Source organism: Prionailurus bengalensis, chromosome A1, assembly GCF_016509475.1.
Source record: "Prionailurus bengalensis isolate Pbe53 chromosome A1, Fcat_Pben_1.1_paternal_pri, whole genome shotgun sequence".
NCBI classification, from domain to species: domain Eukaryota; kingdom Metazoa; phylum Chordata; class Mammalia; order Carnivora; family Felidae; genus Prionailurus; species Prionailurus bengalensis.
In genome coordinates this window covers 176,747,254-176,761,209 of record NC_057343.1, presented here as the reverse complement: position 1 = coordinate 176,761,209, position 13,956 = coordinate 176,747,254, and the positions used below count along the sequence as shown (strand labels likewise).

Below are 13,956 nucleotides of genomic sequence, written 5' to 3'. Positions count from 1 at the left end.
AGAAAGGAGCTCTGACTAAAAGAAGTTCCGCTGCTGTAATGTTAAAATGACTTATTCCAAATGGTAGTGAGGGGATATCATTTCTTGTAGTATTTAACCTTTTCCCAGTTGAATCAGTTTGCCTGTGGCAATTCTGCACCCCACGCCTCCATCGCTTTTGTAAAGGACAAGATGAACATTTTCCTTTAAGGGAGATTTAACAGAGCGTGATACAAAGTACCATAAAGAAACGGATAGTGCAAACCAGCTAATTTTGCTCATGATTCTTAATCAAATTTCACCTTCCAAGTAAATGACTGTTACTTGGCGTCAGATGTCTTCTGGTGAATTGGGGGCATCTTTAAATATCTTGAAGATTCAGAGTCCACCAGGCAGTGGCTCTGAAAGTCGGGCGGGATCCTTCCTGAACTCGGCTGGTTCCTTCTTGCTCTGTTTGGATGATACCAACTTAACTCAGAGCGGCATGGCAGGGGAGTGGCTAAGGCCTCCAGAGAGAAGAACGTGGCCTTGCTTCTAGAAGCTTCGTGAGTAATAGAGTTAAGTACACAGCAAAAAATACAATTTAAACTCGACTGCAGTGAACTGTGTGTGTGGCTGTTTAGAAATGAAAGAAGCGGTTTCCTCTCCTTTCGCCCTCTCCCTTTTATGACCGCTGAAATGGAACATCCTCAACACTCCTTCTCTTTTGCTTGGCTTAGCGGTGCCGCAGGATGGGACCTGGGCTTCTGTGTTGAGGTAACTTCTTTTGTGAGCCAGGAGAGGACAAAGTAGCGGGGCATGATTTCCTTTGTATCACCGACGCAGGGTATATTCTTAATTGTGAACCACTGTCCGCTCTCTGGTTTACCACCGGTCAGGATCTGTTGGATTCCTCAAGCACTGTGTAGGCAGAGCTTACAAAGGTGTGGATTTTGACCAGCACGGCTTCACTTTTTCAGATTGGGGATTGCTTTTGTTTTTGGTTTTGTTTATTTATTTTGTTTTCGGAAGGGGGGGGTGGGGAGTGGTGGGGATGGCTGGGAGAACAAAATGTGATGTGTATGAACAGAGCATTGGACCTTCAGCCTCTGAACTGAAACCCGCTCTGTCCATAGTAAACACTCCTTGCGCTGTGTCCAGACCCTCCTCTGCCCAGTTTATTAACGTAACATGTCGTGGTAAGTAGATTCTTTGCCCTGTACCCTCCACACATTTGTGATAGAATATTGACTTTTGTTTTTATTTGTTCTGAAACTCGTGTAAGCAGTTGTCACAAAGGGGGAGTTTGTCTTATGTCATCCATGATGTGGGCCCAGAATTACTTAAGCAGTCCTCTTAATCCTGAGCATGGAGCACAAAGAATCTTATTTTGAGTCCATGAAAATTCAGTGATCCTCTGAAAACATTGTTAAACTCCTGATTTTACCTGCGTGAGAGGTGAGGGTAAAGGGGCATGGGGGGTGGGAGGGGGGTGAGAGTGAACTGTTTATAGAAGGTTAAAGATCCGAAACATTTCTTTAAAAGAAGCTTTTAACTTCGTAACCTTTCCCCCCCCTTTACAATTGTGTTAAGACTCCCATATTTTATGGCTGTTGTGGCTTAATTTTGTTGGATGTACGTTCAGATCAGGGACTGGTGATGGAATCAACTACACGTGACAGTTAACACTTAGAAATAACAAGAAAATAGTAACTTGGGAAAAAAAGGCAGCAGTCAGGTAGCGAATTAACAAGTGCTTTTCTGCAGTGTTTTACCCTTTCAGTGTTGTGTACAACTTAGTAAGTATAGGTATTGCCTTATGGACAGGCAATAATATTATTTTTCGTTCAGAAATGAAATCAGAACGATATTTAAGCAGTAAAGTCTTCAGACTTTGTCAACAGTTTGCCAGCGTTACATATTAGGGAGCTTCCTACACTAGAAAAATAGTAGAAGGAAGTCCAGAATATTTATAGAGATCCATTTTGTTCATGCCCTGCCTCCAAATAAATAATAGTATATGTGCACCTTTTGGTAGTGTCACTTAGTACTTTTGGTCTCCCTTCTATATTCTAAAATTCTCCGGAGAGGGGACTTGCTCTCTTATTTCGTGACAGGTAGTAAACCAGCCCTGAATACTAATAGCTACATAACGGAAAAGTCTTTTGATAATGGGGTAATACAGTAGGGAGTAGTCTGCAAAGATCTTAAGACTTTTCCTTGACCCTGTGATCTATAATCCTTGAATATGTTATTTGCCAACTTGGAGCTGTCATAAAAATATCCAAGATTCTCTTTGCGTTCAGTTCAGTGACAGGAAGGACAGATCAGTTGCACAGTTGTGCCACAAAATTATTTCTTCCTTGACAGGCATGGAATTTCCACATGACTAGTGGATGCAGGTGATTCATTTAGCACCTATATATATATATACCCGGTACGGTGAATTTCTCTACCCCACAGCTCCTTATTTTTTCCCCCTCACGTTGCCACTATCCTCACTACTAAAGTTACAGGATGGAAAAGAGAGAAAACTCTCACAAGAGAGGGTCTGTTGTTGTTCAGCGGCTAAAAGTTTGCAAAAGGAGTACTTTTTAACTAATTTTGAACTAGTTGCTACTCTTTGAATCAGGTATTGAGATGGCCAGGCTGCCTCTGGGCTTCATTATTTTGTCTAATTGACTGATTCTGAATTCAGTCCCACGGCCAGTGCGCTCTGGTCTAAAAGCAAGGCTTTGTTTTATTCTGGGTATTACCTGGTAACCAGTCAATTAAGAACGTTAGTGGAACTCTGAAGGGAAAGCAGTTCCATAATCTCTTTGGAATCCAGTTGGGCTGATGCCAGTTGCTATACATCGGGAAAGAGAAGGAGGAATCAACCAATTAGAGGACCCTTTTTTCATTCTCAAGAAACCCACAATAAGTGCAAATCTCAATTCTGAAGAGCAGTCGTGATTAATTGAAGTATAAAGAACTTAAAACAAAAAAATCTAACTTCTACTGGCCCTAATATTCCAAATAATAAATGCCTAGTATGGTTCATTAAATACGGGTATTTAAATTAGCCACTCCATCTCTTTGTTGTAAATGATCAGTGGTTGTTGCCTTCTAACCGACTTTCCCAAATTGTGAGGAGTGAAAAGAGAAGCATTTAGGATCGTGCTCCAACCTGGCTCTGCCATTAGCAGTAATAAGGCCTTCGGTCCATCAGTTCTCTCTAGATTTTGGTTTCCTCCCCTGGGAATGGAAGGATTGAACACCATGACCTTTAAACTACTGTTAGCAATTCCACCAAGTCTCTCTGACGTGGTGTTCCTAAGTGACAAAATTGCAGAGTTTCGTAGTTTAATGACGAAAAGTAGCGAATGGGTTTCGTGTGGGTTTGGGCGTGGCAGTATTTTATACTGATTAGTTGTAGAAAGGGTATACCAGGAATCAAATAAATGTAGTCAGCTGAATGAAGGCTTTGTTTTTAGACTGCATCTTTTCTTTTTGAGATAGGCCTAAAAATATTATGTTTAGGAAGCCTTTGTTTAAACTTGGCGTCATGGAATGTTTTTGTTCTCCATTTGTGGACCATGGGCCTCTTGAACCATGAGAATTATTTGAGGGGGCCCCTATGAACCCATTAGGACTAAGCATTCCAGTTAGGTGATAGATATATCATTTACATATGCAGGATTGTCTTTCAGAAGCATGTGGATGCTGATGTAATGTAATTAAAATACATTTCAAGGTGTTGCTAAATTCATAGTAGCCTTCTGTTGTTAAGGTGGTTTGTTGTTGTTTTACCGGTAGTATTCATGGGAGCGGGGGTTGGGGGTCTCATTTGTTAGTGTGGTGGGGAGGCTCTCCGAAACTTTTTTTTTTTAATATTTTTTTAATGTTTATTTTTGAGAGAGACAGAGACAGTGTGTGAGCAGGGGAGGGGCAGAGAGAGAGGGGAGGCACAGAATCCGAAGCAGGCTCCAGGCTCCGAGCTGTCAGCGCAGAGCCCGACGCGGGGCTCGAACTCACAAACCCGGAGATCATGACCTGAGCTGAAGTCGGCCGCTTAACCGACTGAGCCACCCAGGCGCCCCTAATTGTTCTTCTTTAAACTGCCGTTGGAATGTACCCCGTTACCAAAAAGAGCGTAGCATAAGGAGGAATTTAATACAGGAGATGGTGAGGATGGAGACATAGAGGAATGAGGAGCCGAACTTGCCTTACCCTAGATTATTAGCTCCACCAAAATAGCACTTTGGGACTTTGTCTCTGACGTCTGAAACCATCTTTTTGCCCTTTGAGGCAGGGCTAGGAGCGTGGGCTGTTTAGCCTACGTCTGGCGCAGTGCTAGGGTCCGGGGGAGCCCTGCGACAAGGGGCACACGCGCTCTGGGGTTGGGTAGCATGGCAGCCCCTGATAGCAGGGGGAGACAGCCTTCTTTAAGGCCCACGGTTTGAGCTCCTGCTTATATTCCAGTTCCACAAATATTTGAGCACACTCTATGCACCAGGTAGTAGTAGATCAGAGGACACATTTGATGCCAGTCTACGGTTTTCTTTTTTGAGATAGACCTGGACGTTCTGTGTAGCAAGCAGTGTTAACAACCACTTCCAAGTGGAAGAGCTCATCCTTCTGATACTGTTTCTCTGACTTTCACTCTGTGCCCCTTCTGGGATTTGTGTAACTTAAATCCTTACCATAACCTTTTATGTGAGTTTTGTGATCTCCATTTTACAGTTGAAGAAGTTGAAGTTCAGAGAGACACAACAGCTTCTGGAAGAGTCACTCATCCATCACTCAACTAACTGGTACCTAGAAAGGAACACAGAGCTCCTGGTTCCTGGTTTAGTAGCTTGGGTGTTTATTATGTGGCATTTAAGAGGAAAACATAAGAGCCTGAACGTTTTTTTTCTTCTTCTTCTTTTTTTTTTTTAGTATGCTTTAGACAGAGAATAGGCGTTAACGTTTCTTAATTTTGACTTAGGACACTGGGTCAGAATTGAAGATCTGCATTTTATCGTAATGTACTGTAAAAGATTCAGATCTCAAATCTGCTGGTTGCTTACGGAAGGTTACATTATTGAGGGTAGAGGTCAAAATAGGATCGCTGAGAGAACGTTTCCAAGGTGGCTTATTTTCCCTGATTCTGATTCACCAGGTCTGTCATGAGACTGAAGCATGCGTATTCTCCAAGTGATTCAAATACACTGCTGTCTTGCCCCACGGTCATCTTCTCTCACTTTGTGAACCACTTTGGATATAAAATCTAAAGCTGTGGGAGGCCATTCATACAACAAATACATATCAAGAATCAGCCATGTGCCAGGCACTATTTTAGGCTGTTGGGATATATCAGGGAATAAAAGCAAAGACTCCTAGCCTCATGCATCTTATCCTTCAAATAATTAGCAGATATCTTGGAATAATAGCTTGTTTGTTATTTAGTTTTGAAGGCTAGTAAGGCAGAGGAAGCCTCAGTGCCTTAAATATCGATAGGAGAAAATAAAAACTGGGCCTTCTGAGAAACCACAAAAGGTGAAATTACATCAGGTGTGAAATTCAAGTGCATTCTTCATTAAGGTTCAATAAAGTCATCAGACTTTATATTAAATAAGTGATTAGATGGGGCGCCTGGGTGGCTCAGTCGGTTAAGCGTCCGACTTCGGCTCAGGTCACGATCTCGTGGTCCGCAAGTTCGAGCCCCGCGTCGGTCTCTGGGCTGATGGCTCAGAGCCTGGAGCTTGCTCCCGACTCTGTGTCTCCCTCTCTCTCTATCCCTCCCCCGTTCATGCTGTGTCTCTCTCTGTCTCAAAAATAAATAAACGTTAAAAAAAATTTTTTTTAAAAATAAGTGATTAGAATTGAGGATAGGTATGTATGCAGAAAGCCAGTTAATGACTCTGCCGATTGCTTTTTGGGGGTTGGACTTCAGTAATCAGTTTCAGGAGCAGTTTATCACTCTTCTCTAAGTTCTCAATCGTTTGCAAGCAACTTGGCTTCTGGCATCTAGAGATTTCATAAGTTTGTCTTGATCTTTTATGTTCATGTCAGTACAGAGAGCCGTGTCTCAAAATCATTTGTACCTTGGGGTCAGATCGCTAATTCTTCGTTTATTCGCTGGTTCTTTTAAAATGTGTCTCTTGTAACACATGCCTTTTTTAATCAAACTTTTGCCAAGATAGGAGAATTTCAATTTACTGCCTTGGCTTTTTTCTGGATTACTTAAAACTTTACTACCCGTTGGTCTGTTTTTCCACTTTTCTTTCCATTATATTATCTTTTTGTTTTTGTTTTTCAAACTGGCTTTTGTTCATTCAAATTTGGACAAAAACTATGCCTAGTTTTTTAAGCTTTAAAAATTGCTATTAATCACTGGTATCATAACATCCTCTTAAGGCAAGTTATCTTGTTGCTCTGTCCTCTAAATGTAGCATCCAGAGTCAGAAGGCCTCTGGCAGGGATAAAAATAGCCTTCCTGCTTGCCGGCTTGTTGTTGGTTTACTGGCAGTAGGAAATCTTTTGAATTCCTTAATTGGGTCAGCTGTTTGCTAGTTTCTCTCTAGACATCCCCTTCTGCCTGAAATTCTTAGTTGCTTTTTGTTAGGTCTTGCAACTTTGTACCTGCCCTGAGTTCCAGTCAAAGCCATCCTTCTTTTTTATAGGAAATCTATAATCTATGGAAACTTACCCCTTGACTTTCCCTGTCTTACGGATAAATGTTATTGTTTGGCCACTATTACAATCTCTTACCACAATTGAAAAATAAATTTGAGGCATTGGTACAAAAGGAAGACCTCCTTTTATAAGGAACATTTTTCAGTTGAATTTTCAGTTTTCATTTCCTAAAACACTTCTGCTACTTGGCCAATTTGGCTATTATAAAGGTAAGGAGTTTGATGTTTTTCCCCCTTCACTCCCCCAAAGAATCACATCCGTTTGTAACCAAGAACACCAGCAAGCTCTCCTCTCTCTGAAGCTGAAAAATCCCCCAGATGGCCACTCCCTTCTCCAAGTTTTCAGTTTGGATCTTATTTGGCTAAAACAAATCCTTCCTCTTTCTTTCATAAGTGGAAGATTGTTGGTTATCTCTGGCTTGTGGTCTCGGAGGGCAAAAGATTTAATGTTAATAGAGCACCTCTTCCGTACCGGGGACTTTTCTGAGCATTCTGCAAAAATTGTGTCATGAATTTCTCAACAACAGCCTTGCAAAGTAAATGGAAATACTTGTTTTACCGAGGCTCATAAAGGCTACGTAATTCGACCTAGCTCACAAGACGGGAATTGCTCTGCCTCTCTACCCTTTCTACTGCATGTTCCGGGGCAGAGAGACCACCAATTGCTGGCTTTGCTTCATTTGCTTCAGCTATTTATGGAGCATCTTTGCTCGAAGCTCTGGGAGCCAAGACCTCCAAATGTGTCCTGAAAGATTTTGTTGCCTTAGAGAAAGAGGGAGTTTAGGGATAGGTAATTCAAGTATCGTGTAAAGGGTGTTGTACGGAGTGCATGAGGTTGTCTGAACCAGAGAGCCAGTGGTTTGGGCAGGCAGGGAGGACTTCCCATAGGATGAGAAGCTACCTGGGCAGAAGGGTGGTGGCTTGAGTGGTGAGACATTGGGAGTAGAGAGAGGAGGGCATTCCAGACAGAGGGTGGAACCCGGAAGTAAAAGTTAATGGGCCAGTAGTTCTGGACTAGCTAATGGGGGAAGGGAAATGGCAGTGTGGAAAGATGAACCTGGGGAGATAGGCAAGAGAAGTCAAGAATTTTTAGTAAGCCCTGGGTTTTAAAGTGAAAGCCAGCTCTTTCTCAGAGAAGGGTTTTGTTTAGCGTGAAGCGTGTCTGCGTGTGATTTAAATGTCTCTTTGGATGGGTGAGGGGCAAGACTCGCCAGCTGATGTCAGTCCCAGCCAGTTCCTCCTTTGTGATTTCGCATGGAGACATCTTTACTGGAGGCTGGTGGTATCACAGATAGGTTAGGGGGTAGAATAAGGTCAGTGGAATGCATTAGTAAAAATAATTACACTGGGGCGCCTGGGTGGCGCAGTCAGTTACGCGTCCGACTTCAGCCAGGTCACGATCTCGCGCTCCGGGAGTTCGAGCCCCGTTTCAGGCTCTGGGCTGATGGCTCAGAGCCTGGAGCCTGTTTCCGATTCTGTGTCTCCCTCTCTCTCTGCCCCTCCCCCGTTCATGCTCTGTCTCTCTCTGTCCCAAAAATAAATAAAAACGTTGAAAAAAAAATTAAAAAAAAAATAATTACACGATTAAGTGATAGAACACATTGAACACATTTTACAATAGTTCCTATTGATATGTGTTCTGCATCTGTCTAAGTATAAATTTGGTATTCAGAAACTGAATTTTTTGTACATCTCTTTGAGCCTCGCTCTGTGTTGTCTAGGTCCCCACAGCGCCATCTTGCTGCAAGTCTCAGGCAGTGTTGGTAAAAACCGCAGATGCAGAAAGGCAGGTAGAGAGCAACAACACCTTTAAAAACTCATCGGTGGCAGTATAGCTTTGACTTGCTTAAATGTGAGCTAAAGAAAATTAGCAGGGACACTGCAGTGAAACAAGTGTATATGTATGTATGTATGTTGGTACTGTGTATAAATCTTTACTCTGCCTTAGAAATGGGCCTAAGCCTATATACTTATCCTTTTCCTGTTAGAAAATTTTAATGGTGTCCACTGAAAACCCTTCTCTTTTCCTTGGAGTGTCCAGGTTTTTGTAGGGTGAGTCAATCAAAAAAACTCAGACTTTTACATCACTCGTTACTTTATATAGGACTGCATGGCTGTATTTTGGGCAACCTTGCAGTTATCCCGTATTATCGTTCCTTAGCCTACACACGTCACCGACAATGCTGGCATGACTGAAAAAGAAGGTTGTGGCATGAAATCGAATAGCACTATGGAACATTTGACATTTTTCGGTGTTTGTATATGTATATTTCTGTGTTTGAAACAGTAGCGTTTATTATATCATTTCCTGCCGAATCATCAGTAGCAGTAATATCTGGGTAATGTTTTAGAAAATAACTTTTTCTCTAATTTTGAAAGTAATGCATACATATATATACTCTAATGTATCAGAGTATCTCCTTCTAGTCCTTCCTCCTTTCATCTCATTGACGAGGTTACTTTAGTTTTCGTCTTAGTATAATAGTACATAGTGTTCTTTTGGGTACTTCTGCCCCCCCCCCCCCACCCCCCCATCAGCTGTTCTTATTCTGGTTGGTAAATATTGGTTCTGCAACTTGCAAATGCCTGGCATAAAATTGGCTAGCTGGGGTACAGATCTTTTCCGAGCTGTAGAATTTGGTAGTGTAGTTCCCCAGAGTCTCACACTGTATCAGTTGCCTGTATTTGGCTAGGTTGAGTCATAGCACCAAATATAGTCTCTGCCTTCTGCATGATGTATGCCGGGCTCCTGGCTCCAAATGCCCCAGCTGGTCTCCAGGGACTACTATTTTTCTGTCATAATCTCCCTTAAGATTAGGATGGCTAGCCAGGCAGTATTTCTATATATTCATAACATAATCAATACTAAGAGCCTTCCAAGATTGAATTTTATCCAGTAGGTTCACTTTGCCTGAAATCCCAGTGTCCTCCTTCTCCCTTGAGAAATTCAATTCTAAATGTGCCAAAACCTGGGTTATATTTATAGATAGATGAGTTATCAAAAAACCAACCAAACAAAACCCACAAACACTGGATTATATTCATATTCAGATAGCTCATTTATTTTTGTTCTACTTCACTTTATTCATTTGTAAAATGCTGGTATTTTAATTTCAGTGGAATGAACTCATTGACTGCTTACCTGGTACTCAAACAGGAAACTCAAGGTACCTAGGTAAAAGTCTAATTCTTAAAGGGGGCTATTATGATAAAGAGATAAAAAAAAAAGAAATTTAGATGATTACCTAACAAGGTTGGCTGTTGCAACATAGTTAGAAATAAAACTTAGTGAGTTAATCTAGAAAGGGGGTTGCCTTTTGGGGAAGGTTGCACTGGAAAAGGGTGAATCTGAAGAGAGAGAAAAAAGAAAAGATTTGAAAAATCCCCTCCCCTGGGAACCAAGGAAGAGAGTACTGTCAGACAAAAGAAGGGATTGTCAGTGATCTAGCTGTGGAATAGAAACCGCAGAAATGTCTGTAAAAATTGGCATCCGTAGAACAGAGGGAATATTAGCACAGAAATGAAGGGTGTACAAGGAGAGTGAAAAGGCTTATGGAAGACTTGAATGTCCCATGGCACTTAAAATGAGAGTTTATGGAAGATTTCCAGAAAGGAAGTGATACGTGTCATCCATAATGGATGTCATCAATGGATGACTCTAGATATTTTAATTGTAGAAAGAATTTACAGAAGGGTAGGGCAGTCAGGTTAAGGAAGCATTATGAAGTTTTAAAAAAAAGTTTTTTGAAAAAAAATATCATTGCGTATAGTTTCTGAATTGAAGTAGAAAACATTACTGATTGGTTCACAAAATGTCACAGGTGTATTTGTTACCTGGAGGCCAAAATTGATTCCAGCTTGACAGGACTCATATCACAAGACCAGGTTAGAAAATTAAAAACAAGTATCACTTTCAGAGTTAAACTATGAACTTGGCTGTTGATTCTTCAGTGCCCTATTGTCTTAGCTGAAGGGTAGAGTTACTGCATTCAGAAGTCCGAAGAGCAGGAAAGGTGTCAAAGGTCACCTACCTTGGCGGTAAAGGGTAGGATCTCCTCAGAAGCTGTGTGTTGAGGCAAACTCTGAGAACTGAGTTAAGGACATTTTTGTGCCTGTCAAGTTGAAATATTCTTCTTATCTCTCTCTCCTTAAAAGAGATACCCAAAAGGTGAGTTTCTGATAAGGTGGAACTTGGTTTGTGTAAACTGGGCCAGCCAGTTTGGTCATTTGTCTTTTTTGGATTCTCATTGTTGATTATCCCTTCTTGGCATCAGATAAGAGGCATTTAGTTTATATGGAACAGTTCTGGTTTCACCTGGAATGTTAGCATTAAAAAAAAAAAAAAGAGAATATCTTCTTAGAAGTAAAACATTTCCTTTTAACTTCGATTAATATAGTTAAATACTTTTGTTTCTGTGTTGACTTACATCCACTTAAAAAATGAAATGGTAAATGAAAATGGTATGTATCATAGTTCTCTTATTTACTAGAGGGTTTTTGCAGCAATAAAATTTATACATGTGTTCCATTACAGAAAATCAGCTGCTACTTTGAGTTAACTGATTCAGAAACACTACTCACCCGCCCCTAACTTTTTTAACAGTTAAGGTCATGTTCTTTTTCCAGCATCACCAGTCTCTGCTTTAAAAAAAAAAAAAGAAAAAAAAAATGCTTGTGACAGATCATACAATCCAGGCTTATAGTTAAAAGCAGTTTAGATGGAATTCGCCCGCCTTGGATACTTGGCTGTGTATATTAGCGTTAAATAATTGAGCCAACTTTCATGAAGCAGTTGAATATCAGAATTAACTTTTACCTCCTCCTTTCCTATTTCCATCCCTGGCTTCAGTCTAACTAGGAGCAAACTGAAATTTAAGTGAAATAATTAACAACTTAATAATAATCCTTGTATTTGGCCTTAACGTATAGGAAAATTACGAAGTTCAGATTTTGTCTCATATTAGACTCCCAAGTTTTGGACATGGGTTAACTAAAGCTATTAGCAATAGAGCACAGTTTGCTTTTTTCATGGCATGAGGTCGTTTCTTTGGAGACTATTTCAAAGAAGCAGAATTTGAGAAATCGAAAGATAGTTGAGGCCTAAAGTTCCTTTCTGAGGAGTTGTAAATATATGGCTGGTGGAGCGATAGGACCACATACTAGCTCTGGTTCCCATAGTGTTTCCTGGAGCTAGATAGAGCCTCCTGGCATGTTGGAAGGCTTGCCTCAGCCTTAAGGCGTGCGAGAACCTCTGCGTACCCACTTTTCCATACCTTCGGAGAGTCTGCTGTGATTCTGTGGGATTAGAGTGTAGTGTGCTATTTCCTAATGACATGTCTGCAGTTAGGAGTCAGTTTTAAATTCTCACACTATTCCCCGCTTTACAAAGTGCTGACCATGGTAGATAATTAACAGTCACGTTCTCCTATTCGTTCTTTAGACTTGTAGAGGGTTTTCCGCCATTCTTAGGAAGGCGGGTGCAGATGAACGTGTGGAATATGGAGACTTAAAACTGTTGCCCCGATAATGTTTATAATTTACAGTGTACAACTAGGGGTATGGTGTGTACCCAGAAGTAGTACATGGTACTATGTGGTGTAGATATTTAGAAACTCCTCCAAAACAGAAATGTAATTCCTTATAAATGGAGAGATCCACCCCACTGCTGTTTCCCTCCCTTTATTTGTGGCTACCAATTTAGAAGATGCTGTGGCTTCCAAAAATTTTAGTGCCAACCCAACTTCTCTTTTGATGGACATCCTGGGTGTCCACTGTAGGTTCAAAACTAGATTTCGAATCACCTCAAAATCAGAAGTAAACCAACCCGGCATTTATTGAGCACCTGTTGTGCTCTGGGCATTGTGCTCTGGGCTTTGATATTTTCTGTCACATGTAAGTACAGTGATATGTTTTGCTTACCTTCTGTGCATTTCCTCCCAAATGAGAATTTAAACCTACTAGTGTGTCTGTACATGTAGTTATAAGCCTGGGCTTTTGTTGTGAATTATATAGAGAAATCTTCCTGCTACTTACGTACTTTTAAAAACGCGCAAAAAAACCGCACACCTGAAAACTTTCACACTTATGGAGCAAAAAAACTATCATGATGAGTTTGTGTTAGAACATAATGTTATAAAGGAAATTACTTTGTGTGGGAATTTGGAAATTAGAGAGCAAATAGTTAAATATGAGGGATATTTTATTTTCCCACTTTCAAACTTGCCCTTTTTGGATGTTTGTGAACATGCTGATTGACATGTCCTCTGACTCATTGTGTTCATTAGCACAGCAAAGTTTTATCCCATAATAAAGCTTTTTTAAAATACCTTACCTATTAAAGCTATTCATTCAGCTTTGTTACAAATACGTTTAAACCATCTATGAAAAAAATAAATTTAGTAACGGCCTTCTTTTACCTTCAGGTCGTCTAAACTATTCATATCCAGGATCCGATAGCTCTCTGCTTATTAATGGTAAGTGATAATTGATTTACCCTAGTGAAGTTCACAGAACTGAACCAAGTTAGTCCTAGATGAGAAAATATAGTAGGTATGCTTTGACCGGTGGAAAAAAATGACATTAGTTTGTTCTGTAATCATAATTGCAAGTTGCTATTAATCTGTTAGCTGTATAATGAATAATTATGTTTCCTCCTGATTGTGGCAGGAACTTTTTAAACTTTGAGAACCAACTGATTCTCTGCCTTGAAATTGGTGACAGGATACATGAGAATCACATACTGATACGTAAAGAACGGTTTAATCTACCCTTCGATTCTGTAGAGTGACCTTTGAAATGTCAACATAAAAAACCATTTCCATGTAGTTAGAAAAATGTTCCAGGGGGAAAGGAGGGTAATCAGAGATCTGAAACCAGAAAAAGCAGCCTGAGACCACAGGGCTTGACATTGTGAAGGACAAGGTCATTCACTGTTGGCTGTCTAATGAGAACAAGAAGGATGAAGTTTTATTGGCCTTTGCAGTGCCTTTGGTAAATTCTCCGTTCTGGTTCTAAATATTACCCCATTGTACTATCGAGTTCTCTTTTATGCGCATTTGCTGAAACAGACTAAATTTCACCAGGAAGGGGCATCTACTCCTAGAAGGAATTAAAGAATCAAAAAGTGTCTGTTTTGCTCTACTATCGTTTAATTGGGTAGAATTCAAAAGACACATTGACTTCTTTTCTACTCATCCACTATTGAATATGGATCTTAAATTTGTGTGTTCACAATGCCTTCTATCTGCCAAAGTTTAAGGCCCACCATCTCGAAGAAGTATTCCCTGACGAAATAGCCATATTCTCATCATTCCAAAAACGAAATCAAACCAAACAA

General features: G+C 40.6%; 1 protein-coding gene across 4 annotated transcripts in view; it reads left to right on the top strand.

The window, feature by feature from the left end:
* The window catches only part of CPEB4 (cytoplasmic polyadenylation element binding protein 4), a 67,497-nt gene that overhangs the window by 28,129 nt on the left and 25,412 nt on the right, over positions 1-13,956 (top strand). For 2 of the 4 annotated variants that reach the window (XM_043595699.1, XM_043595690.1), the window contains exon 3: positions 13,043-13,093. The exons of the other annotated variants lie outside the window; for them this stretch is intronic. In XM_043595699.1, the coding sequence (XP_043451634.1) occupies positions 13,043-13,093 (51 nt within the window). The remainder of the gene's footprint in view (positions 1-13,042; positions 13,094-13,956) is intronic. 4 annotated transcript variants of the gene reach the window in all.